This window comes from Zonotrichia leucophrys, chromosome 15, assembly GCF_028769735.1.
Source record: "Zonotrichia leucophrys gambelii isolate GWCS_2022_RI chromosome 15, RI_Zleu_2.0, whole genome shotgun sequence".
Classification (NCBI taxonomy): domain Eukaryota; kingdom Metazoa; phylum Chordata; class Aves; order Passeriformes; family Passerellidae; genus Zonotrichia; species Zonotrichia leucophrys.
The window spans coordinates 3,578,874-3,606,541 of NC_088185.1; the positions used below are offsets into that span (position 1 = coordinate 3,578,874).

The window sequence follows — 27,668 nt, forward strand, 5'->3', positions numbered from 1 at the left end:
AGTAAAAGTATTACTATAAAACAAACTTAACACATTTTGGTATTCCTCCAGCCCAGAGCATTTACCAGACATTGTGATTCAACCATCAGGACATCCTTTACAATCTGACAACCTGCAGACATTCTTCTTCTTTCCCTTTCAGGATGGGGCAAAGCCAAACTAAATCCAGCAAGAGCAGCTATGGGACTTTTTTTTTTTTGTTTTTTAATACAGGGGATTTATTAAAAAAATACTCTCATTAACATTCTAGCATTACTAACAAAACAGAGGAGATGACAAAGGCAGTCAAGCTCTCTTCAAACTTTAAATCTAGACTTGGATACCTGTGGAGATGAGGAATCTGTTGGGTCTGGCCTGTCCCTTGTATTGCAGGTACATGAACTTTTTTTTTGCCTATCAATTTTAGGCTGCATTGCTCTTTGAACATTAAAAAAACCCAGCAGAAACGCAGATTCTGTGGGAGCAGATGATATGGTCACACTTTCTAACAGAAAGCTTCAAGGGCCAGTGCTTGGATAATCAAAGTTCAACTGCAACAAGAAGCAAGCAGACAGGTACAAAAAGGAGCTCAGCCTCAGACCACAGCGGAAGCAAAAGTTACCTCTGCCAACTTAAAACCAAAGCCAATAGGATTCCTTTTCTATTAAAATATTGAAGTCTTAAAGTTTCAGTAATCTAAATACACTTTTTAAAAGTCATGACGTTGCTGTTTGACATTAAACTGACATGATACCGGCGCAGTGCCACACTTCACTGCAGCCATTATTTACAAGGTCTCTCTTTTTGTGTTTGTTTTTTTTTTTTGCTGAAACACCCATTCCCATCTCTCTCTCTCTCCGAAGTTTGCTCCTCCTCACATCTGCAGTTTTCCCGAGCTGTGCACAGACACCTCCTCCCTGGAGGATCCTGCCCCAGCTCCGGATGATTCCCAGCCCACCACGGAGGCCTCACCTCTCCCTGATGGAGCAACACTTGGAATTCTGGCAGCAGGACCAGGTGGGTTTGCAGACAAAACAGGCAGCTCCAAGCCAGATCAGTTCATCAGAGGTGGCTCAACGTGGACATCTACAATTCCTGCATTTCTAAGGCAAGGACCATACAAAAGTTATGAACACTGTATGGTGATGAAAATATCCTTGGAGATAGATGCTTTACACTGGATTGCTATTGCTGCTTCTAAAGACCATCTCCAGTTGGCTCTAGAGATCAAAAGGGAAGAAAGTGACTTTTCTCCTGTTGCAATATGCTTATGAACATGTATAAAAAGTGGTCAAACCCCAGGAAGGGTCCCTGCTTCTTTTATGTACAATAATTTAAATCAGCTCGATACATCTGTAATACCTAAAAAAATTCTTTCATGATTTTAAGTCCTTCATGCATTATGAGGAAGTTCTGGATTTAAGTGATGGTAGAGTGGATGTTGCTTCTGTCTGGGACTCTGGTGTCACTCCCCTGTGGAGTCTGTCAGGGATGCATTGCTCAAATCTTTAGTTTTTTAATGGTATCAAGTCTCTTTTTCAGCAGCTCTCCAATTTCCTGAACTGAGTGATGGTAACTGCTCTGGACCTTCCCTTGCACAGTCTTTGTAAACTTTTTTTCTTCCTGCAAAGTGCAAAAGAGAAATCATTCACTCCACAGCAACTGTTTCAATCCCCCTTTTAAACTTTCTCCAACATCTCAAACAGCAGAAGGAAATTCCTGAGGAGCAGTGTTTGCTCAGGGAATCTCTTACCTGTAAAAGCAGAGTGTCCTTGAGGGACAGCTCTTCAAGTTTTAGTGCAGTCAGAATGATTTCAAGCCCTTTGATATGATCTATTACATTGGAAGTTAATGTCTGGAGTTCAGTTACATAATCCAGGAAATGGGTAAATACAGGTGGCTACAAAAACAAATACAGGCCTTGAATTTATAAACACACATTAATGTCCACTTTATATAATTCACTTTGTAATCTATAATTCCTTCTTCCCACCAGTGCTAAGCTATAATTTAGCTCCCCAGATAAACACTCCCAGCTGACAAGTTTACTGTAATACATTCAGGCAGGAAGGTCAATGACACTCTAAACTGTATTTCTCATTAAAAAGCTGTCACATGATGTCACAGACATGACAGGGCACTGATTTTAAACAGCAAGAATTAGCCCCAAGTAACCATTACCCACATCAACCTCCACAAGTTTATGAAAACCAGTTCGTGTTATCTACCCTGATTTTTCTTCCAGAATAAATAAACTGTGATTAGGGGTGGGGGAAAAGAGAAAGAAACATTGTTTGTACCATTGCTACACTGCTCTCTTTTTTTTTCTTCTTCTTTTTTTGCAGGTTGGATTTAAAAGGTCGGAGGACACTGTCACAGTAACTTGATACCCACAGGGCAATGGAGATCGTCTGGAAGAAAGGTAAAAATATGTTCTAAGTTGCTTTTAGAGGAGGATTTCAACTCATTTTAGTGTTCCTGGTAAAACCCAGCATGATTAAAATATGCAACAAAATCCCTCACGAGTTCTCTTGATTGTCTGAGATCAAACTTGCACTGTGTTTCAGTCCCAACACTTCTATCCCACAGCACTCCCAAATTTCTAGTTTTCAGAGGGAAAAAAAATTACCTCAACAAAGAAGACTAAGTTTTCTAACAGGTTTGGATGAGTTTTCAAGGTGCCATCTCTGACTTCAATCAAGTCACCTTTACATTTATTGAACAAGTCTGAAAAGAAAAAAGACAAAACGCTTAGTGAAGGATGAAGGAGATAATTTTAAATGTGCATTATCTGAGTGTGCAGAGCTGTCAGAGCACCAACCACTGAGTCCTCTCCATCTCCTCTGAGTCCTGGCTCATCACCAACATTTCCACAGCCCTGCTGAGCCCCCCTGACCCCAGCACCAGCAGAAGCAGCTGCCCAGGCTGGGAGATAAATGCACTGAAGGGCACAGCACCATCTGAGCATGCAGCAGCCTCAGCACACAAGCCAAGGGCAATCCCAGCCTTGCTCTCAAGCTTCCACAGGGTCTGCAGATGCATCACCACAGCCCATCCCTGCAGACCCTCCAGAGCCATCCTCACACAGCCAGGCAGCTCTGCCTCAGGGGCTGCTCTTGAGTTACCATTTACCTGTCAGGCGTTCTACTAAAGACTTGAAACTATTCCCTATTCTTTCCTGGATTTCTGCTGAATCTTCTGAAAAATAAAAAAAAATTAAAAATGGTAAGCTACAACTTCTCTTATTTTCTGCTTCTAAAAGTTCAAAAGGCATTTAAATGCAATTTAGTGTCAGTACTCAAAAGTAAATATAAGTGTATTCAAAGAGGAGCCAGTATTACAGCACCATATACTGCAGAAAAATGAAGACTTAATGAAGAATTTACATAGGCCAGTGCCTTCTTTTACATAAAACATGAAAAGAAGGCACTGGCTCTCAGATAATTTAGTTTCAGACAGAAAATTAACACACAAGTAACAGTTTTGAGTCCATATCCTCCAACGCCCAGCAGTTTTCTGTTGAGTTTTCAGACTCAACAGAGCCATGTGGCTCCCACCCACCACACACCACAGCAATGTGGTCAAACCCCTGCCCCAAACACTTACCTAAGCCATTGGTATCTAGTTCATAAATATCACTAACAAGATAAAACAAGCTAGTCTGGCACTGACAGCTGCCATTGCTGAAGAAGCCAGCCATTCGGGTAGGAGGAGGGCCAAGGACAGGATACTAGGCAAGAAGCAAAGAAAAAGATAAAGGTGTTGCAGCTTCTCCTCATCCCACCAGTGCCTGGCACATCTCCCAGCCAGTCACACACACAAACCCAGGGGCAGTTCAATGCACTCTGCAGCCTGCACGATGCATTCACGGCCAACCTTTGGGGAGAGCTTTCGCCTCGCTGGTACCTGGATTTTTTGTTCTAGAAACTTCTTCCCTGAATCCACCGCCGCTTCCAGCTGCTGCAGCAGGGCTCGGATGGTGTCGATCTTGGATGAGACACCGTTCTCTGCAGTCTTTTCAGAGTTCTTTGGTTGGATGGTGTGACCAAGGGTTGGGAGCCCGCTCACCAGCCTCAACGTCAAGGAGCGGATTCGCAACCACAGCGTCTCCTCCTCCAGGGAGAGCTTCCGATGCTCCTCAGAAATGTCCCTAGGGAAAGGCACCAAAGCCTTCAGGCAAATGCTCCAGGCACAAAGGCCTACCCAAAGCTCCCCAGGTTTGTATGATGAAGAACAAATGGTCAGAAATGCAGAAAAATTAATAACTAACAGAGCAGCACTCCTCAGAAATGTCCCTAGGGAAAGGCACCAAAGCCTTCAGGCAAATGCTCCAGGCACAAAAACCTACCCAAAGCTCCCCAGGTCTGTACGATGAAGAACAAATGGTCAGAAATGCAGAAAAATTAATATCTAACAGAGCAGCACTCCTCAGAAATGTCCCTAGGGAAAGGCACCAAAGCCTTCAGGCAAATGCTCCAGGCACAAAAACCTACCCAAAGCTCCCCAGGTCTGTACGATGAAGAACAAATGGTCAGAAATGCAGAAAAATTAATATCTAACAGAGCAGCCCTGCCAGATGTGGTGGATGGTGCTTAAGTCAGCCAGCCCAAGGAACACTGAAATATTGGAATTGCCCTGGAAGGAATTTCTTGGCTATGTGTGAGTTGAGGATATTTCTACTCACCTGTCTTTTGGATCCCAGCTAAACAAGACTGTCAGGTCTCTGTTGTCACGCAGATCTTTCCATGGAATGTCATCCTCCTCTGGGCTCAGACTCATGGACTTTATACTTTCTTCTAAACTGGTTGATCTGTAGGTAAGAACAAGCAGCACTAAAATTAGTTCTCATAAATAAATCAAACATCTGATCACTGCAAAGGGAAAGCAGCTCACTAACAGCTCATGTTCTGTGCACTGCTCAGCTCTTCCCTCTGTCACGAATGTGACACACATGGCACTGACAAGGATGGGAAGGGACAGCAAATCAGAATCACAGAACCCCCAAAGTTTGAAAAGTCCCTTAAGATCACCAAGTCCAAACACCAATCTGGTCCTTACTGGGCCCTTTCACATGTTTTCTGAACACTTCCAGGCATGGTGACTCCACTGCTTCCCTGGGCAGCCCATTCCAACACCTGACAATCCTTCCCATGAATGAATTTTTTTAAATCTCCTCGGTGCAACCCAAGCCAATTAAAATCCGAATGAAGCTTTAGGAGCGGAGCTGCAGCTCTGAGATTTCTGCAGGTACAACTCTGTCCGGTTTTCGGCTGTTTGGGTGGCCTGGAAAGGCCCGGGGTGGCCTTGGGGCAGCCCACGTTTCAAAGGAACAGAAGAGGCTTCAGTTCTTTTCTCGGTCTCGGTGTTTATTAATTGTTTATCTAAAAGATTTTCTCTCGGCCCGACAGAGCTCTGCTCAGCAGCCAGCCATGAGCGCACTGTGCTGCCCTCCGGGCGGTCACCTATCTTTATACCCAAAGTTACGTGTACAATATTTATCATTTTTCCCCAATACCTTTCACCCTTATTGCCCAGTGCACTTTTAGTAATGACCGATCCCAAAGTGCCACCATCACCACAGAAGATGGAGGAGAAGAAGAAGAAGGACAGGACACGCCCCAATTCCTCCATCTTACTTCTCTAAACCCCCCTGTACAGAAATCCTAAACCCTGTGTTTCACTCTCTAATTAACTCATCCCTTCACCATTCACCCCGGTGAAACCCTCCTGTCCTCATACAGGTGTCGTCTCCCGTGTAGGATCAAAGTCCAGCCACCAGACACTTCTGGAACATTCCAGGACTCCCGAGCCCCCCAAGGGTGCTCTCGGTGACACCTCAGTCCTGAGGTGCTGAGATCCCACACAACTCCCCAAGGCCCTCCTGGCTGTTTCCCAGTTTTCCCAGGAGCTGTACTCACATGTTGGCTTCAAGTAAGAGGTCCAGCAGCATCCGCTCGGTGCGAACCTGCGCGAAGTGAAGGGAGGAGTTCAGGCGGTTCCTGAAGGCGATGAACTCCGGGATCTTCTCGAACGCCCCGTACTTGTAGGCTTGGATGATGTACTCTGAGGTCTGCAACACAGCACACACCAGCTCTCCTCAGTGACCTCCCAAATCAGCAACAACCAACGAGGTCACTGCCAAGGAACTGCATTGCTGTGGGTTTATCAGCCCAGAGCTGCAGGACCTGGAAGATCCTCAATCTCTGGGAGGAATTTGTGCTTCTGCTTCTCCAAGTCACCCAGGCAGTTTTGTTACTTTAAATTGGGAATGCCCACATGCTCCATGGGCAGTGAGGTTTAACAACAAAACCAGCACTAAACATCACCACAATGTTGTTGTTGTCACCACAATGAGAAATACTTCACAGGGAAGAGATGCTTTTTTCCCTTCCTTTTCCTTTTAGATGCATGATTCAAATAATTAAATCATAATTTCATTGTGAGAAATAATTCCAGGCAAAAGAAATATAGCCCAGATTTTCTGAAACTGAGCATCACATATCACCACAACACAGATGAAAAAAAAATCAAATTACTCACACATCTTTTGTTTCACTTTTTTATTAGAGTTTTAAATACAGTGTGTACATGGCACAACACAAACACCAAAGGAAGCTCTCAGGGTCCATGGGATATTTTGCTTTCTCTCTGATGAAATGCAGCAATACAAGGCAGGCAGCCAATATCTCACTTCAGTCCAAGCAATCTCCAAAAAAAGAGATTTTTATGATGAAGGAACTCCAGACAAGCAGTGTTTTAATGAAAATGTCTAACTGTAGACACAGAGTGAACTGTTTCTGCTCCCAGCCATGAGTGATAGCTGAGTTTTTACATCAGAACTACTCCAAAACGGAGAAATTCTGGCAAATCAACTATTTTCTTCTGAACAAGCTTATGAACTGCACTGAAGATGAAAGGCACCAAAAAAGGCTTCTGCTTAACTGAATTCTATATGGTCCTAACAGGCTCAACTTGACTGGAAGGCTCTGGGAGATCAGAAGGCAACACAGATCTAAAACTCCTTTTTTTTCCCTCCAAACCAAGAAATGTCCTCTAGAGAGTTGTCTTTATTTTTTTTTCCCCTAAGTAATTTGGTTATTTGCACTGAATGAAAAAATATGCCAAATATTCAACAACACACCCTCTGATCAACAGCCTTGCAGAGGTGACTGTCAGGGACTATGGGCTCTAATTCAAATGCATCCACGTGGTTTTTAAATCCCCCAGGACAGGTTGGTGAGGTTTGCCTGCAGCATCTGGAGAGATTAAAGATGGATGGACACAAGAAAATTAGAGAGATTACTGGTGATTCTGCACAGCTGAAGGAGGACTGTCTTGAGGAGGATAAAGTTGCCTTTTTAGGTTTGGCCAAATATAGCAATGCTGCCTTCTCTCTCTCTCTCTCTCCTCCCTGTGCTTGGCATCCTCTCCCAGAGCAGGAATAGTGGCAGGATTGCACAAAGCCTACATGGCTGTTACTCATGGGATCACTCTGACACAGGATCCACGTCAGGCTGGCAAGTTCAGCAAGTCAGGAGAATGGATTTATCCAAAGCAAGGAGTCTGATTCAGGAGCTCTATTTTTATGCCAGACTTCATTTACATCCCACACTTCCTGCTCCAGGCAGAGTCCCACACACAGCTCTGTGCTGTGACATTCCAGCTCATCTCAGCATCAACCTAGGCAGGAGCAGGCAGCAGCAGCAATCTGTAAAAAAGGAACTTTGAAAGGACAGACACCTTTTAACACTGCAGATGTGACTGTGGGGCTTGAGTGGCTCCAAGCACCCTGAGCACAAATGGGGCAGCCCCAGCAGAAGCACAGAAACTGGGAGCAGATCCTGTGTCCGGTTTACGGCTGTTTGGATGGCCTGGAAAGGCCCGGGGTGGCCTTGGGGCAGCCCACGTTTCAAAGGACGAGAAGAGGCTTCAGTTCTTTTCTCGGTCTCGGTGTTTATTAATTGTTTATCTAAAAGATTTTCTCTCGGCCCGACAGAGCTCTGCTCAGCAGCCAGCCATGAGCACACTCCCTGCCCTCCGGGCGGTCACCTATCTTTATACCCAAAGTTGCGTGTACAATATTTATCATTTTTCCCCAATACCTTTCACCCTTATTGCCCAGTGCACTTTTAGTAATGACCAATCCCAAAGTGCCACCATCACCACAGAAGATGGAGGAGAAGAAGAAGAAGGAGAAGGACAGGACACGCCCCAATTCCTCCATCTTACTTCTCTAAACCCCCCTGTACAGAAATCCTAAACCCTGTGTTTCACTCTCTAATTAACTCATCCCTTCACCATTCACCCCGGTGAAACCCTCCTGTCCTCATACAGGTGTCGTCTCCTGTGTAGGATCAAAGTCCAGCCACCAGACACTTCTGGAACATTCCAGGACTCCCGAGCCCCCCAAGGGTGCTCTCGGTGACACCTCAGTCCTGAGGTGCTGAGATCCCACAATCCTGACCTTGTGACATGATTTATGGCAAGGAATCCTTCTTCATCCCCACTTTTGTCACACCATCATCCTCATGGAACAGCAGTCTGAACTGAGCCTTCACCTCCTGCAATTCCTGGTTCCTTGAACAGCTTTTGAGGCATTTCCCATCAAAAGGACCTTAAGCAGACAAGTGTCCAGAGCAGGAGAGATTTGGAGACCTGACAGCAACATCATCTCCTGGTCCTTTGGCTGCAACACCATCTCCAAGGTAGGATGTGAGTGGTTCCAGAGTCCCATGCTCATCTTGCCACATGAGGCATTCTGTCCTCCTGCTGCACCACTGCTGGCCTCTTGAAATCCCAACATTTGAAATCCCAACATTTGAAATCCCAGCATTTGAAGGTGTAGCAGCAAGGCAACACCTTTTTGGGATTTCTGGAACACGAGTTGTGTTTTCCTGCCAACAGCCACTGGAGACATCCAACTCTTCTCTCATCACTCATTCCAGAGAATAACCTGCTCCCAGGGGAACCACACCTCAATTACTTCATTGTTTTCCATGGAAAGATGATTTCTTGATGCATTACAACACTGTTCCCAGGCAGAGGAATCACATCCAGAAGTTTTTTCAGTTCACTTTTCCACCTGGTGCCCAGGAGTCGTGGCTTTCATTCAGACAGTTGGTTCCAGGGATGTTTTTCATTAACATCCACCAAATGACTTTTAAACAAGACTGAAAAGTTACACCTCAGTTAAAAAAAAAAAAGTGTCTGGATCCAGGGCTTCAATCCCAGTAATCCAAAACTTATTAGCAAGTAGGAAAAAAAAGAGCAAGTGAGGGATGCAGAGCAGAGTGAACAATCCATGTGCATCCCTCAGGAAAACCTCTGTGTCAGACACAGCTCACAGGAACTGGGCACAGGGAAATGGGAATCCTGTACACAGGAATCACCTGGGCTGCCAACAGAGCAAGCTGCTGCTTCTGAGTGACTTCTGTGTGAGATCCTTTACTGCTCAGTACAGACAATTCTGTATTTTTATCTATTGCTGGGATAGTGGGAAAGCAAAGTGTGTGACTGCAGAGCCTCTGGAGCCAACTTAGCCAGATTTAAAACTGGGTTGCACCTTTGTTTCTTAGGAAGTAAAAATAATCTTCACCTACCTCTCAACAGTGCCCACCCAGGGGGTGAAATACAAACACACAGGATTTATTCCCACTCCTCAGAATGGGAAGGTCCCCTTAAAATGAAGTGCACCCCTCCCCATCCACTGAAAACACACAGCTCCAGTGACTGGAACATCAAGGATTCATCATGTGCCATCCCCATCCTGACCCATCATCACTGGCTGCTGTCTCACTTTCCAAAAAGCCAAATTTCTGACACCAGCACTTATTTCCACAGGACATTCCACTTCAATTACTGCATAAAATCACAAGCATTAATTTAAAAGCAATCACACCTGCTTTATGAGCATTAAAACTTTAACAGAAAGGAAACTGAAGCAAAACCTCATGTAACAGCAACTCACAAATCCTTGTAGTAGGAAATGCAGGTTGAGACAACCTTTACCTCAAAGCTGCACCTACTACTGCTCTTTGTTATGTTTTACACCACTGCAATTGCACAAGCCTTGCACAGGGCTCCTCTAAAGCCCTGAAGCCTCTCAAAGACACTTTGCTGTGTGACAAGGACATGGAGGGGATTTCTTTCAACTTACATCTTTCTGGTTGGAGTGGAAAAACCTGAGTGCAAAGTTGCAGGATTGGGAAGCAGCAGCGTAGTGGCCCAGGGAGCCGGCGTAGCGTGTCAGGAGATAACTGCAACAAACAGCACGAGGCAAACGTCAGCCACTGCCCTGGCAAGCAGCTGCACAGGACACAGCTGGACATTTAACAGCATTAACAGCATCCATGGGCAAGTTCAGGCTTTTAGTGGAATGAATTCGCAATTTTTTCAAAGCAGTATGTGAGGGCTTGGAGTTCTTTTTTCACGTTAAGGGTGTAAGAGTTGCTCTCAGTGAGAGACCCTCAATCACATCAGGGTGTGTTTGCTTTCCAAGCTGGAACACCAAGCTCTGACTGGCAGCCAGCCAACCACTTCACCAATTTCCTTCTAAAAAATCCAACACTGCTCAAAATCACACGGGGGAAGATACCCTAGAGAAAGGGGGAGCATGCAGTGGACGTGCCTCCCAAAAACCCCACCACAGCACCCAAAAATGCAACAATGCACCCAAAACGTGACAATGTGCTGAAATCTGGGTGGCAGAGGGTGCTGCAGCTGCCAGGATGGGTTGATGAGGAGGGAGGGATTATTCTCAGTATGTACCACCCACCCGATGGTGTCGTGCTGGATGTGCTTGGCGTCCAGGCTGGAGTAGAGCTCCGAGACGGGCTCGAAGGCGCCGAGCCTGCAGTAGATCCGGATGAGCAGCAGCTTAAACTGAGCATTGGAGGGACTGTGAGACAGCCCCTCCTCCAGGAGAGTCAGGCACTGCCACACAGCTGCCTCTTCACCTGGGGACAGACACAGCACAGGCCGGGGTGAGCAGGGACAGCTGGCACAATCCCCTCTGCCCGCGTTGTGCCACGCTCAGGGCGCTGCCAGGGGCTGCAGTGTGCCCAAAGAACACCTGCTCCACATCCAGCTGCTCCCTGAGGGAATGCTGGGGGAATAATCCCTCCCAGGGAGTATCCAGCTCACATCTGCACAGAGCACACTGCAGGCAAAGTGGCCTTTCCTGATGAATCCTGGGCTGTTTGGGAATTCCAGCTTGCCCCCCATCCACCTTCCTGCCAGAAACCTGACCATGGATTTAGTCAGGTTAAAGACTAAATCCTCCTTGGGAAAGACAAGGGTGTAACAGATAGAAGGGCAGGAATATACACGTGGACACCCAGCACTGGACACTGTGGGATTAAGAGACTAACACAAGGAGCAGGGGTGGAGTACAGGCAAATTTAAACAGGTCCCAGCAAGTCTAGAAACAAGGGATCCAAAAGACAAAGTATGTCAGGAAGAGAAAGAAATGCTCTCAAAACACTTCTGGTATCAGAAAGGAGCTGTCAGCAGAACTCGTGCCAAGGGAGAGAAAAAAGGAATTAATCAGAAAAATTAAATCTGTTTATAGAGATCAGTGAGATTCAGGGCAAACACCAGCTGATCAGAGGGACTACTGAAATACCTCATATAGCAAAAAAAATAAAAAATCCAACCCAGAAAGCTCCAGGCCTAACAAGCCAGGCCAGGCACCCACTGGCCACAGGGACTCCCTGTCAGCCTCCCACAGAGATATCGGAGCAAGGCACAATTTTGAATTTTGGGAACAGGAGCAAGGCACAATTTTGGGAACAGGAGCAAGGCACAATTTTGGGAACATACCTTCCAGCCACAGATCCAGCAGCAGGTGGACTGCAAGCAGGCAGTAATAATCTGAAAACTGCAATTCAGTTTTCAAACAAGATTTCCCTAAAAAGAGAAAAAAAAAAAAAACAAAACCAGTTACCCTTGAATTACTAAAATTAATTACTAATTGCTGCCAGCTGATCTCACAGTCAGGGTTACTGAGTGGCACCAGGACCAGAGAGCACATTTTAATTTATAAAATCAGAATTGTCTTAAAATCCAAACAACTTCACACATCACTGAGTGGCCTTTGGGGCACCTCAAACATTGACATCTGCTGGAAGCAGAACTGACTCCCACAGCTGCAAGATTTACAAATTAATAACTCCTGCCCACAAATGTGTCCTATGCGCTTCAGTGAGAAAACCTGGCTTTGCTTAAAAGCACAGGCAATCCTGCAAAGTACACACATAAATGAGCCTTGCTTGGTCTTATCCTATGCAAGCTGTTCCAGCTCCAGAGCTCAGTCCCCAAGGGGACTGGGTGCCAGAAGCCAGCTCGCTCTCAGACCAAGGCCGCGGGTCAGCCCCTAGCAAGCAGGGAATATTCAGCTCTTAGTGATCAGGCAGCTCTTGTGATTTCAGCTTTGCTTGCTAGGTAGCTTTTCCCTTGGCCTAAGGCTCCAGCAGACGGCAGAGAGAGGAGAAGCAGAAGGCGCTGGCTGTTCCACGAGTGTGGCTTTATTGCAGGGTCCGTGAAGGGTCTCAGCTCTTCTTCTTCCCAGTTAGTAGGGGTACAGTGTGCTACTTTTATACCCTTGGCCTGGATCCAATCCTGACCATGGCAAAGGTGTTAGAGTGACCATAAGTGACCAATAGTAGGGTTTAACACAATATTGCCTTCCATGGCTATAGGGATAAGGTACAAGGCGGATGTCCCTGGAGACAGGAAACTTCTTTGCCGCTGTGTCAGCATTCTATTCTCCAAGGGGCCCTGGCTAAACCTGAGGGGTTTACTACACACACAGACCATCTGAACTACCCAGAAAAGCTTCATTTATCTTTAAGATACGTGGTGGAAAAGAAAAAGAATGAAAGGAACCAAAATTCAGGGAAGGTGAAGGGTAGAACCAGAAAGGAGAAAGCCAAGTTTTATCAGCGTTCCAGATTCTCCTCACCAAACTCCAGCCCGTGGCGGTATCTCAGCATCAGCTCCCGCACCACCGCCAGCTTCTGCTTCTTCTCCATGGCGTGGTAGATGCCCAGCAGCCTGGAGAGCTGCACCACACACAGGTGCTGCTGCAGGGCCTTGATGTCACCTGGCAGAGCCACCTCGTTCTCGGCCACCGCCGCCAGCGGGATCACGTCCAGCAGCTGCCGGATGAACTGCAAGAGAAACCCCCGCGGGTCAACAATCCTTTCATCAGCATCTTTTCTCCTGAGAGGCCTCAGGAACAAAATGTAAATAATAATGATCTGCTGCTGTGGAATGCAACAGGTGCATCTGTGATTGGTCTCATGTGGTTGTTTTTAATTAATGGCCAATCACAGCCCAGCTGGCTCAGACTGGTCAGTCACAAGATTTTATGATCATCCCATTTTCCTTTCTATTCCTTGCTAGCCTTCTGATGAAATCCTTTCTTCTATTCTTTTAGCATAGTTTTAATATATCATTTTCTTTTAATATAATATATATCATAAAATAACAAATCAGCCTTCTGAAACACGGAATCAACATTCTCATCTCTTCCCTTGTCCTGGGAGCCCTGCAAACACCACCACAGAGGTGGCAAAGGCTGCAGGGCTGCACCAAATGATGGGGAAGCAGCATTTCCTCCCTCCAATCAAACCAAAAAAAGGCAAGGTGGGAACATCCACGTTGATGCCACATTGAACCCGTGGTTCAAGAAAAGCCTTCGAGATTTTCTTTTGAGGTTTTATTAAGTTTCATCAAACAGATGGAAGGAAGAAAAATCAAGAGGCAGGTTTCCAATTCACTGATACACCAGGGAGTTCAAGCACCTGTTAACACTCGTGGTAATAAGAGATGCAATTAAAATAATTAGTTACTGACAGGCTTCACAGCACACTTCCAGGCAAGGATGGTTTTGCACTGTTACATTTTCCTTCAGCTCTGAAGGAATGTGCAGTTCTCAGTGAGGTCATCAACTCTGATTAATGACTCCTTTTTGCAATTAAGCTGTAAGAAAAAGCAGCTTCTCATTGTTTGGTTTTAATGGGAGACAAAAAACTCCTCACAATACACAGGGCTGGGCAGCAGCTTCTTGCTCTAAAACCCAACATTGTCTGCAGACTGAAACCTGAGCTAAAGCCAATGAATTGCTTTTACTACACTTGGTACTGACACAGAAGAGCTGCATCAAATGCCAGCCTGAGGCAAAAAGCTCAGGAGCAGCAGCAAGCACAGCACACGCCAATTCCAGTTTTCCCAAAGAATTTGAAGAATGCTGTGTTGACAGATCTTTTCAGTCTGAAACTCTGCCAAGCTGAGCAAGGTCAACCCCATCATTGGCTCCACTGTCCAATTTACACCTCTGGGAAGTCAAGGTTGGTGTCCTGACCATTATTTCTGGACTATCTCACATGTCAGTGGCCCAGCAAGATCATGATCTCAGCTACTGAAGTGGAACTTTGCTGTCAAACCTCAGCTCCTCGTGTCCTTGACCAAGCTAAAGTGCTGCAGATGCTGCTTCAGGGACAACCAGAACACCACCCACTACATCAGTTTGACACAATATATATTCCAGAATATTTTCAGTAAAATCAGCAGCAGTTTTAAGACCAGTCATGGTCTTAGAGTCATGGTTTTACAAGCACTGTGACAAAACTGAAATCTGAACTGTTATTAAATATAATTTTTCCACTTTTGGTTTTGAATTTGCTCCCTGGAAAGTTGGGATGAAACCTGTTCAGTACTTGAGGGTTCCTCTGCAATGGAATCACCATTTCCAGGAGCAGGAGTTCAATATCCTGCTGGCCACATCTCTGGCCAGTGGGCTAAAAACACAACTTTAAACATAAAACAGCAACATCCACCCCGGGCACAGCCACTGCTCCCATCAGCACTGGGGCTCTGCATTGGCAGTCAAAAAATACCTCAATAAACCACGAGAACTTTGCCACCTCCACTTTGTTTACCAACATTTCATCCCCAGGCTCTGGCTGAGCCCGGATTCTCTGCCCTCCCCAGCGCTGATCCCTCACACAAAGGCTCAGACAAACACTGGGGTGAGTGACAGAATTCCCAGCTGCTGAAGTCACCCCAGGCTGCTCATGACTCTGCACAAATGGGCTTTTCAGAGGAACTCTTTTCCAGAGAGCTGTTTCAGAAAGAGATTCTGGAAAACACTGCCAGAGGTGCCTCCATGACCCTGCACTGGGGTCACTGTGTCCCTTTGGCACTGCCAGAGCCACCAAAGCATCTGTGACATCCCTGCATGGGATCAGGGGCAGCTTCTTCCCAATAAACAGAAACCTGGAGCTCAAAGCACCCTGACACCTTGAAAAATGGGAATAAAAAAGCCAAAGGAATATCAGATCTGAGACTCTGCAGGATCAAACTCAGCTTTAAACCTCCAGTAAAAATCCTCTGAATGAAACTTCTCAAGTGTTCAGATGTTCGCGATATTTTCTACAGCACAAAGAGTTCTCTGAATTTCAAGCAGAAAGTAAAAATTTGATGTTTACAACCTTTTAATATGATCCACAGGTATTTTAAGATAAAGGGATCAGAGTGCAAGCAACCACTTCTTGGTTATTTCCTTACCTTTGTGTACTGGCTGGGTGGGAGCAGATCCACAAACACTTTGAGATCAGTAAAACAGCAGGGCTTGTCCCCAAATTTTTTGAAGTACTGGAACATTAGTTCTTCTGGATCACCTAAGGAAAAAGGCCAGGTCACCTTTCCAACAGCCTCCAGCAGAAGTGAAATCTGTAAAATCACTACGAGAAATCTCTGTTCATTCTTTCTTCTTTTCCCTCCCTTCAGGATTACAGTGATTTAGAAGGCAGAGAGCTGCTCTGGTGCAGATTCTAACAGAGCCTCAATGTCTCTGGTAACCAAGGACACATTCAAAAAAGCCCAAGAGCTTCACTCAAGCTCCTTTAGCAGATAAGAGCTCAGCAACCCAGGCAGGCACACACAGCCTCCACTTACCTCACCATGGCTTCTTTTGGGATGGGAAAACAAAAGGAATTAGGAAATAGCACAGATGTTGCTCTAATCACACTCCCTTTCATCGATTCCCTAAATGCCATTTTGTGATGCAGGTTTTTAAAAAGCAAAACCTGGCTTTGTTGCCATAAAAACTTAAATCAAAAATCAAAACCCACCCAGAGATTCCAGCACTACCAGCAAGACTTTCCACTAGGAACACAGTGTGAGTGACTGGATGCTCCTAAATCCCTGAGGTCCTTTTGAAAACCTCCCTGCTGGCTTTCCTAAGTAATCCGAAAATCCCTTCCTTTATTCAAAGTTCATCTTCCAACGCTTTTCAAATTCTTTACGTACACAACAACAGGTTATCTTTTCCTGATGAAACCTGCATTTGACTCAGTGATTCAGGGGCAGGTTTGTGCCCTGTGCAGAGATGAATTCCTGCCCCAGGAGGGCTCTTACCCAGCTTGTACTCGTCGTTGCAGCCGCGGTGCCGCAGGCGCCTGATCAGCTCCAGCTTGGCCAGGTACGGTCCCCGCAGCGGCCGCGCGCTCTTGGACTCCTCGGAGATCCTCTCCTCGATGAAATTCACAGCCTGCTCGATGGAGCAGTGCACCTCCCCCTCCAGAGAGCTGCCAACACACAGACAACAGGGGCTTGCACAGGTCCCACTGATAACACACGCTCAGCACGCTCACAGACGGGGAAATGAGGGATTCTGCAACTCGGTCACTGCCACAGACACCTTTTATGGAAAATCCTTTCCTTAGGATTTTTTCACCTGAGAAGCTGAGAGGCCTCAGGAACAAAATGTAAACATTGATTATCTGCTGCTGTGGAATGCAACAGGAATGCAACAGGTGCATCTGGGATTGGTCTCATGTGGTTGTTTCTAATTAATGGCCAATCACAGTCAGCTGGCTCAGACTGTCTGAGACACAAACCTTTGTTATTCATTCTTTCTTTCTCTATTCTTAGCCAGCCTTCTGATAAATCCTTTCTTCTATTCTTTTAATATAGTTCTAATATAATATATATCATAAAATAATAAATCAAGCCTTGTGAAACATGGAGTCAGATCCTCATCTCCTCCCTCTTCCTGGGACCCTGTGAACACGGTCACAGGTCACAGAAAACATGAGCTGGAAGAGCTCTGTGATGTACAAACTAATTCCATGAACCATCCTCAGCCTCCAGATAAAAACAGGGAAAACACACCAAAAAAGCAGGGAGAACACATCATTTGGGCTCTGACATCAAGAAGTCACTCTAACATTGAATAAATGAACCCAAGCAATTTGCTATAGCACAAAGGGAGGTCCCACTGATAACACACGCTCAGCACGCTCCCAGATGGGGAAATGATGGATTCTGCAACTCAGTCATACAGAAAACAGGAGCTTGGAAGAGTTCTATGATGCACAAACTACTTCCATGAACCATTCCCAGCCTCCAGATAAAAGCAGGGAAAAGACACCAAACAAAGCAGGGAAAACCTCCTATTTGGGCTCTGACATCAAGAACTCACTCTAATATTGAATAAATAAACTCAAACAATTTGCTGTAGCAAAAAGGGAAAACAAATCCACAGCAAAATTCTCAACTTACTGCTCTTCCTCTGCTGGAGGCGTCCAGGATTCATCAATGAGTTGAAACACTGAATCAAAGTAAGTTATATAAAACTGCCAATCATCTGAGCTGAAACAAAAATCAGGCACAGGACAAAATTTAGGGGATTGCCAAAAGAATTAACAGCTAAAGCTACATTTCTTGCCAAAGCTGGGTTAAGGAATAACACAGAATCATATTACTGAAAGAACCTAATTGTAATCATAAAATTGTTTCCCCTAGAAAAGGTCTCACATCTTAGGAACACCATCATCCTGAATTTCTGGAAACATATTAAGCAAAACCATTTCAATTCAAAAGTGAGGCAAGCTATGAACTCTCCTCCTAAAATTCACATTCCAGTCAGAGCTCAGCAACATCCCCACAAAACGTGAAGGCAGAAGTTTCTGTTCTGCATTTAACTTATATCTAAGATGAAAGCACAGTTAAATTCAAAAGCAAACACCTCATCTCTCCTGACAGTTCTGAGACAGATTTGATCACACTGGAATGTTCTGTCTCCTGATGCATCTGCTCCAAGCATTAAATACATTTCCCACGATGAAGTTTGGCCAAATGGGAGAAATTTAGATGTAGAAAATTTAATGTAAATCATGGACAGGATGAGAACTGCAAAATCAGAGCTAGGCAATCAAGAATTTAGAAATAAGGAGGTAAACCACCTTTTATTGCATTAATGTGTTGCTACATTCTGCTTAAAAAAACCGGCAACTCCAGTCCTGACCCTGACTCTCCCTGGCTTCAGAGCGCAATCTTTGGAAAAGCCTCCCAATATTCTCCTATTTTACCCACAAAAGCCACCAAACCAGGCCATTCCCAAACAAGCAGGGCTTTTTGCTCCGTGTCTCTTGCAGGACTGCAGGAATCCTCTCTCACTTTTTGAGCAGCAGCCTCCTGGCCAGCGCGTTGCACTCGGGCCAGCGCCGCAGCTTCTTGTACATGGCCATGCACTTGTTCTCCCGGCTCTGCAGCTCGCTCGTCAGCTTCTCTGCACCAAAAAACAGGCAAAACCCAGCTCAGCCCTGCCCAAACCCCCTCATTCCAACCCAGCACCAGCCCTCAGAAAGATTTCCCACGGAAACCTCCACAATTGCATTTTAATTTTCAGTTCAACTCCTCTAAAACGCAGATATTGAAGACTTTTCAGTTTTGAAGATGGCAGCTACAACCAAGCACACAATCCAAATTTACCACTGCAAAGCTCAGCCTGTGCAGTGTTTAAATACCACAAACAAAGTCAGTAAAACCAGGTTGCACCAACACCTCCAGAGTTTACACTGAGGATAAAACTGGTGCTAAGTCAAGCTTCCTAAAATTATTTTTTTTTGCAAGTCTGAAGCAAAGCGGAACTGCTGTATTCTCCACACAACTCTGATTTATTAAAGAATAATAAATTACCTCCAAGTTTTCCCCTCACAACATCTAAAGCTTCCTTGTACTTCTCCAAACGTTCCAGGATCATGTAGTACAGTTCCACCTTAAAAGAAAAATTAAACTGCAATGAAATTTGCCAGGAAGAACATACCCAGGTGTGCCAAAAGAGAAAACAGGGGCTCCCAGGCCTGCAAAGCTATCTTTAGTATCCCAAAGGGTGCAATACTCAGATTTAGATCTTTTTTTCCATTCTTAGTTCTCAGGTTTTTCCTGGGGCCTCCCAGAGAGCAAAGTAATTCATCAGTCAAATCAAACACCAAAAATTGCCTCAGCCACAGGATTCTGAGGCTCTGTTAACCCCTACTTTTGGTTTTCCTTCTCTCCCCTACATTCACATTTAATTCCAAAACATTTTTTATTATTTTAAAGTTTTCCAAGGTAATCAAGTTCCCTTAACAATGCATTTCTTATCTCAACAAAGCTCAAACCAAGCCTTACTTCAGCCTCAGCTTCAATCTTGTCCTCTTTCACCATTTTTTCCACCATTCTCTCAGCAAGTGGCAGAAACATTGTCTTGGAGAGGTTTTCATCCTGTGCTGAGATAGACTGAGGAAGAGAGGGATTATTGTAACAGCTCAGCAGCTTTCTGTGATGTCCCACCCACTGCTCTTCTCACTTTAAAAGAGGAAAAAAACCCCAACCCAGGTGTTCCAATCCTCCCCAGGCACCTGTTTGGAGCTGCCATCTGTGACCTGAGAGTGTCACTGCTTTGGGAAAGGCAGCAATAAAACTGCTGCAAAGAAAAAGCTCATTTTTGATCAGATCCACCAGAGCCCTGCATGTCTGAGCACACAAACCTCGTGGTAAAAACACGGAGCCTGAACATTTTTGTGTTTTACACAGCACAGGATTTCAGAGGATGTGATTAAAACCCTCCAAGCTTATTTTTTGTTTGATTTTATGTCTGATTTTTAGTGCCCAAATGTGCTGTCTCAAGCAGCAGCAGCAGCACAGCTGATCTGTGCCTATTCCTGCAGAGTTGCTGCTAATTCCAGAGCTCTCATTTATTCCCTCCAAGAGCTTTGATAACCTCATAAAGAAAAACAATTCTTACTGAGAAACTGCAGATAGCTGAGGGTTTATTCATTATCTCAGCCAAAAGGACAGGTGGATATCAGTGCAGATGAGAGAATAATTCAATTGTATAAAGGTGGTAAGGCAAGAGTTAAATTGGATTATAAAAACACCTCAGAGTTTATTTTGGACCACAACAATGATGCCACTTAAGGAGGGCTCAGTCTTTCTCCCAGCATCACAGAGAAACAGCTCAAACACACATTTTACCCAAAATCATCATGTTTTCCCTCAGAACATTTCTGCACCAGCACTGCAGTCAGACAAAAACCCCAAATGCAGCCAAACCCAATATTGCACACACCTGCATGATCAGGCTCATCACAGACCAAAAATAATATGGATTTTTGGGAACAATCTTATAAAGTGCCATTCCAGCCTGAAAAACAGAAAACACAGAAAACATCACCCCTGCAATGGATTCATTGCTCAGATCTCCTGATGGGCAGCAGCGAGGGGAGGGGATTTGCACATGGAGGATTTTCCCCACTCCTGAGGGAAAACCAGAGGGTGGAAATGTTCCCAAGGACTCTCTGGAGGTCTGACAGGAACAGCAGCCAGCCCTGGCTGCCCACACACTGCCAGCTCCAAGTGGGAACTCCAGCAGGAAGCAGATTTGCTCTTTGGGAATGAGGGGATTTCTCCAGGGCTGCAGGACACAGCAAACCCTCTCACCTGACACCCCCAAATCTGGGGTCACCTCCACATGCAAAGCAGGGGGAGCAGAGAATTTGGCTGAATCAAAGCAGAGCCAAAGAATTCATGATTTTTCCTAACAGCTATTCCAACATTTCCCTCACAGCCTGTATGTAACAAAGGACAAGACTTTTACCCCCTAGAAAATCTGTAATTTCAAGAAACTACACACAATATTCTCCCTCCACAATTCCCTGAGTGCAGTTGGCATTTTCCAGTGTTTCAGCTGGAATATCCCAGAGCACAGGACACTGGGGTTGATTTTCATTCCCTAATCAGTCACCATGCACACACCCTTCATTCACATCCCTAAATCAAAAGCCAACATCCCACTCTGACAATGTGATATTGATAATGATGATTTGATTCAATTGACATTGAAAGTAATTTAATGAGCTCCACATTTTTATGTCGCTCCAGACATACAAAAGGTCACATAAATGTTAATTATTGTTATCTGTGGCATTTTCTCCACTCATGATGTGATCTATCACATCCAAAGTTTGGGTTGCACCATGAGGTTTCTCATTTCAGGTACACCATAACTCCTTTTTAGCTATTTAAGCCAAACCTGCCACAGCAGGAACAAGAGGGAATTTAGCACTTATTTCTTGGCTCTCTGTGGTTTTTTTTACACAGAAGAGTGAGCACACAGGCCTTGAAAATCATCTTCCATTTACAGACATTCTGTAAATTTGGAAGGGGTGAAAACAAAACCAACCAGTGTGACTCTGTGCTAACAACTGACAGGGGATATTTCAAGTGATTTTTAGTTTTTCTTCACTGAATGCCATCAATACAAGTTGTGTTTTAGATACTCAGAAAGAGCATGGGGAGGATTTATCTTCCTAAAGTTAACAGAGAACTGAGGTCAGAGTTAAATGTGAAAACATGGATTAGAAGCTCTTCTTAGATGTGCCTATTCCAGAATTCCTTTATTTTGTACTGAAACCACAAAACCACAGATCAGTAAAAGGCACAACCTTTAAATTAAATTAACAAAATTAAATTAAATTAAATTTTGTTAATTAAATTAAATTAACAAAATTTTTGTCTCACATAACCCACCTCCAAAAACTGAGGCTCAAACCTCTCTGCAAAACCCAACCAAGAGTTTAACTTCTGCATTAACCCAGCTCAGCTTTTGTGGAAGATTACTCATAACACACAAATGAGAGTAAAAGACAGAGAAAAACACACTTTAAACCAGCCAGAACACCAATTTTTGGTCATACCTGTTGCATTTTCTTGTACTCCCCAACCCTGGCATAGGCCATGAAGAGGTGGGAGTGATACTCTTCACTGTTGGGCACCTTCTTCACAGCTGCCTCATAAAGTTTGGTCACCAGCTCAGCTAAACCAAAACCACATCTGGAGTTAAAACCAGCTTAGGAATATTTTAAAGCACAGCTCCCTAAAGAGCAGCAGGGATGCTTAAACAGAAATTAATTACATTCATCAGCCCCAAAATGCTGCTCTGTCCCCCAGGCATTGCAAACATCAGGAAAGTGCTTAAAAAGCTCTAAATAAACCTCAAAATAGACTTAAATCAAAATAGAGTTCAACAGCAGCAACTGAGCAGCTCATGAGGATTTTTGGTCTACTTTCAAAGCAGGTTTTTCCCTATTTTTGAGCATTAAACTGAATGAAGGTTTCTCCTGCTGGCAGAATTGCTGCTCCATGTGAATCACATTATCAAAACAAACACTTCCAGAGCCTAAAAGCAAATTAATTATTCTTATCACAGGTTTACTCATATTAATCATATCCTGCTATTTCCCAATTACCTATATCAGAACTCTAAACAATTGTTTCACACTACACTTTTTAATAACAGGTCTATCATGACAAAATACTTCTGATAGTACAACATGCAAAACTTTCTTACACTTTCATCCTTCCATATTCTTTTTTCTTACACAAACAATTGTATCTCAGAGTAGGAACAGAAAAAACAAATGCAATTTGTCTTTCACACAGTTTATACATCCCTGACACAAATATAGAAAACATTTAATTACAATTTTCTTGCAGGACCAGAAGTGGAAGTGCCTCACACCCACCAGTTCCTGAGCTACAGAGCTGAAAGTTACAAAGCTCAGCTCAATGGAAATTGTTAATAATCACAGAGAGGCTCTTGTCATTCACAGGGGTTTGTGCTGAAGTCAAAAACACACAAAAATGTTGGTATTACTCAACAAATGATGCTTTTAGACACACAAAGGAATCAACTGGGGGAACATAACCAACTCTCTTCTGCACACTGATGCAAACACCTTTTCCTGAAGCTGTTTCACCCCTGGATCATTTCTGCAGCAGCTCAACAATAAATTTGGTTCTACCACCCACCAAACTCCACAATAACCACTGGTACCACCACAGCACACTCCCCAAGGAGCTGCCAGAACCAACAGCAAACTGCTCCAGCTGCAGGAAGGCAGGACAGGAGGGCTGGCATCTTCCAGAAAAGCACAGGAAACTTTCCTCCATCCCTCCAAAGCTGATGATTCAGGATTTTGAAAATCCAAATCACTGTGAGGAACCTGACAAAGCTGATGGGGCCAAACTGGGAGGTCAGGATTTTAGGATTTCCCTCCTGTTTTTCACCACTTTCCTGAGGCCTTTCATCACAGCCTGTAGGATTTGCAATCTCTGTCACTCTACTGATAAGAAATTCCCGTAGTTTCACTGACAGAAGTGAACTCTCAGGCTGCTGGATCATTATCAACATGGTTCATTTAGGACCTGTCACACAATTGTGTTCAAAATAATTTCAAATGAGAATTTTTTTTTGCTTTATGAAGATCACTCCAGCCTTACAGGCATCACTTCAATTCTGAACCTCTTAACAGTCTCTCAATACACAAATCCTGGATTTTACACGTTTCCCACCAAACTGTGGGGCACTGGAAGAAGAACACAAAGGGAGAGGAGCAAACTCACGTCTGTGCATTTCCCGGTACAGAATGGTCAGTGCTTGCAAGGAATTGTCATCTGTGGGTTCAAGTGCTGCCACCTCTTGTGCCAGGGCATAGGCTTCATCCTGCTTGCCAGTCCTCTGCAAGCCAATGGCCTTCAGCACCTGTGGGCACAACACGGGCAGCTCTCACAGTCACAGTCTGCACTTGGAAACCCTCTCAGTCCTGCTGGGAACACCCCAACCACCTCATTCCCTCTGCACAACTCCAGCATTGATTCAGTTTTTAATCCATGTGGCTGCAGAGGAAAAGCCTCAAATGCAACAGCATCAAAAAGGGGATCTGACTTCTTAATAAATGTTGAGGTTGCCCCGAGGCATCACCACATGGTTTTCTCTACCTGGAGGCTGCAAACTGGCAATTTTCTTTAGTTTTCTTCCTAAACTGGCCAGAGAGAAGTGACATAAATGAGATTCAGGTCAATGCCACTCTCTGCAGCTTGGGAAGATTTCAAAATGTAGAAGTGGAGTGAAGTGCAGAGGGGAACCCTCAGGGAAATGAGAAAAGCAGAAAGAGAGTCACACGTTCAGGAAAGGGAGGAACAGAAGCCTTTCCCTCAGCAGGGAAGGTGGAGAACAAGCAAAAGAGCAAATGCCTCCAAAATCCTGGAATCCTGGAGTGCTTTGGGTTGGAAGGGACCTCAAAATCACCCAGCTCCACACCCTGCCACAGGCAGGGACATTTCTATGGACCAAGATGCTCCAAACTGGCCTGGAACAACTCCAGGGGCATCCACAGCTCCTCTGGGACACCTGCTCACCTTGGAACGGTGTCCTCAGATATTTCCTCCCAAGGAGAGGTTCTGATCCCAACCCCAGGGCTCCAAGAGGCATTTTTAAAGCCCAGGTCACCTGGAGTGGTGCTGACAACCAGCCCAGGTGGAACCAACACTCCAGCCCCTACCAGGCCATTTTCAGGCAAACAAGACACAGTGGGCAGGATCAGAGACATTGCAGAGGGCTCAGAAATCACTGTGGAAAAAGGGACAGTGGAACACCCTGAGACCCAGAATGAGCTCAGAGCCCCCCAGCCCCACTCACCTTGGCACAGTGAAGGTCCTTGTGCTTTTTGAGCAGTTTATCTGCTTGCTGGATTGCCATTTTATTATTGCCATTATCGAGATAATCTGCAGAGGAAGAGCACACACACACAGAAATCACACCACAACACCAAGGCCACTCTGGAAAGCCACCTCCAATTTTACCATGGAGCATCTGCTGTCCACAAACCACGTTTTCCCTGTGCAGCTCCTCCTAAGCCAAACATTCAGGAAACTGTCATTTCAGGGATGAAGGATTCATCTCGTTGTGCTGCTTTTAGTCACTCAAACAAACAAGCTTTTGTAATTACTCCACACAGATCATTACAGCAACAAAAGAGAGCCACAATAGAGAGGATTCTGCAGAAACAGCTCTTTGCTGGCACTGCAGCTCCAGTGCTTTAGCAGGAAAAGTAGAAATTAATTTGGTGTGTCTTTGGGAGACTTTCAATGACTTTTAACAGGCAGGAGGTTGGAAACCAAACACATATCCACCAGCAAAGTGGGAAATACTTGTCCACAGCATCCACAGCTCAGGGTGAGCAAACCTGTCCCCCTGGAGTGCCACCACCCTTCCTCCAGACTGGTTATGAAGGCACAATGTGGAGCATCAATATTTCCTAGGGGGATATCCCACTATCCCCAGACCATTTTGTCCTTTTTTAGCTCAGAATTACAATTTTCAGATTATTACACGATTACAAACAAGAAGTTTTAGACCAGGACATGACCCCTATGTGCTCCCCTTCCCTCAAAAATCCCTCCTCTCTCAGCCCTCATGGGCCAGGGGCTGCTCACACTGCCCTGGCCTCTCTCCTGCAGCTAACTGAAATCACACCACACACCTTTTCCTCAGCAAACCTCTCATCCTCATTAGAAATGAACTCTTTTACTGAGGGCTGATCCTTGGCAATCCTCAGCACAAACTGTGCCTCTATTCTGATTTACAGATTTCTGTCCAACAGCTCCCACATTTGCTCCCCTGGCCAGGTAAATGCTGTATATTTAAAGCAGAGTTAATTGAGCTCCTGAGCCCAGCCACAGCAAACCTCTCACCAAAATAAACACTGTGGCATGAAATCCAGTTTGGAGCCACAAATTTCAACTTAGGCAAACCTCTGGGTCACCTCTGACAGGAAAACTTTGGGGATTTCTCAGTGAAGAGGTTTCAAGCACATCAGAGGCTTCTTGCTTTAAGGCTCTGTCACCCAGTTTAGTGACACACAAATTATCCCCCAGGCTGAGCTGCCTGACTGGGATTAACAGCTGTGCCAAGAACATCTCAGCTCTGGGTGCTCCAAAGTAAACCAAATAACCCTCAAACCTCCCTAAAACGCAGCAGAATGAAGAGATTGCATTTTCCTAACAAGTCAAAGCAGCTTCCAAAGGAAACGAAGCAAAATGAAAATAAACTTCAGCCTATGCTGGCTCATAGGTGGGGATGTTCAAAGGCTGGAAATGAAACACCTGAACCTTCAGGTGAAGGGAGAACAGGTCAAGATCAAAGATAACCAGAGCTGTCGAGGAATCACAGCACAAACCCAGAGCAGACCTTGGACCTCACCCTGCACCTCCCCAGCTGCTGAGGGGGGGAACCTGTGTGTGCTCACCACACGCTTTATTTATTTCAGGTTCTGCAGCACCACAGCCTGAGATCAAGCCTTGCACTGCAGAGAATCCCTTCCAGAACGAGCAGAAAGGAATTCCAAAGCTCTCTCCAAAATGAACAAAGTGAGATGCTCAACATTATCTGCTTCAGTATCTGCTCAATTTACTCAGATTTTTCTGTTAGCACCGTTTCTCACACAGGTTATGACAAAAATAACTGCACATCAATGAAACTGCCAATCACAGCACGGATAGAAAACTAAGGAAAAAACCCCTTAAAATCGTTACATAAAGACAAACTGCACCGAACTTGAACACTTCTGATCGAACAAAACCATCTTCCTCCCTTTCCCTGGAGCCCACCACGGGCTCAGCCTGTACTGCACCATCCTCTGCCCAGCAAAGCACATCCCAAGCACGCCCAGCCCAATCCAGGGCAGCTCTCCGCGTCTCCAGGGAGAGGTTTTCATCCCTGCTGAAAAAGTTAACAACGTTTTCCCCAATCTCCATCAAATCTTCAGTTTTAGGGACGAAACGCTACCGTAGCCCGGGGAAGTGTTTTCCTTTTATTTCTCCATATTTGCATAGAGCCGAGCTTTGCCTACAACCTCCGAAGCAACCCCAAGAGCGCAGAACACCCTCGGAAATACCCGGGGACACAACAACACCGGACAACTCCCAACGACAGCGTCCCCTTCCACCGCTCTCTGCCTCCCAATCAATCCCCCAGCAGCGTCACCGCTCCGTGCCACAACACCCAACACAACTCCGGGGCATCCGCGCCTGCTCCTCCGGGGGTTAATCCACTCCCGGCTCCTCCGCGGCAGCGCAGAAAGCTCCGGCCGGGGTCAGCTCGGCTGCGGCCGGCGGCGGCTCCGCTCGCCCCGGGCCGAGGGGCAGCCCCGGGGCGCCGCGGGACCCCGGCCCGGCCGGGCGGGCGCCGCAGCCGCGCAGCCCCCGCGGGGCCGGGAGCGCGGGAGGGCCGGGGGTGGGGGCCCGGCGGGGCGGCGGCGGCGGCGGGGCCGCGGCGGGGGCGCGGCGGGTCCGTACCGTAGATGGGCCGCAGGCGGCGGTCGTTGGGGTCCTGCACATGGCCCCGCGCCGCCATGATGAGAGCGCAGAACGCAGCGCGCAGCCGCGGCCGGGGGCGGGCAACGGCGGACGGGCCGGCGGGGCGGGGCCGCCGCGGGCAGCGGGACTCGGCGGGCACCGGCACCCGCCGGGCACCGGTACCGGCACTGCACACCGGCACCGCCACGGGCGGGGGCGTC

General features: G+C 45.8%; 1 protein-coding gene across 1 annotated transcript; it reads right to left on the reverse strand.

Moving 5' to 3' along the window:
* NAA25 (N-alpha-acetyltransferase 25, NatB auxiliary subunit) lies at positions 1-27,548 on the reverse strand. Its single transcript, XM_064726645.1, has 24 exons — positions 27,448-27,548; positions 24,791-24,876; positions 23,716-23,854; positions 22,008-22,126; positions 20,381-20,455; positions 19,441-19,548; positions 18,967-19,045; positions 18,445-18,556; positions 17,548-17,637; positions 16,402-16,571; positions 15,550-15,662; positions 12,941-13,148; positions 11,800-11,886; positions 10,754-10,934; positions 10,136-10,235; positions 5,898-6,049; positions 4,664-4,789; positions 3,886-4,129; positions 3,586-3,709; positions 3,112-3,177; positions 2,609-2,706; positions 2,280-2,390; positions 1,733-1,879; positions 1-1,602 (listed from the first exon to the last, which is right to left on the reverse strand). The coding sequence occupies exons 1-24, from the start codon at positions 27,503-27,505 to the stop codon at positions 1,480-1,482; spliced, it is 2,916 nt and encodes a 971-aa protein (XP_064582715.1). The 5' UTR covers positions 27,506-27,548; the 3' UTR covers positions 1-1,479.
* Positions 27,549-27,668: the final 120 nt, after the last annotated feature.

Coding starts and splice junctions, on each gene's coding strand:
- NAA25 (XM_064726645.1), bottom strand. CDS start 27,505: ATGGCGGCGCGGGGCCATGTGCAGGACCCCAACGACCGCCGCCTGCGG. Junction 19,046..19,440: donor AGATTGAAGCTGAGGCTGAA/GTAAGGCTTGGT, acceptor TTTTCTTTTAAG/GTGGAACTGTACTACATGAT. Junction 2,391..2,608: donor ACTTAGTCTTCTTTGTTGAG/GTAATTTTTTTT, acceptor CCTTTCTTCCAG/ACGATCTCCATTGCCCTGTG.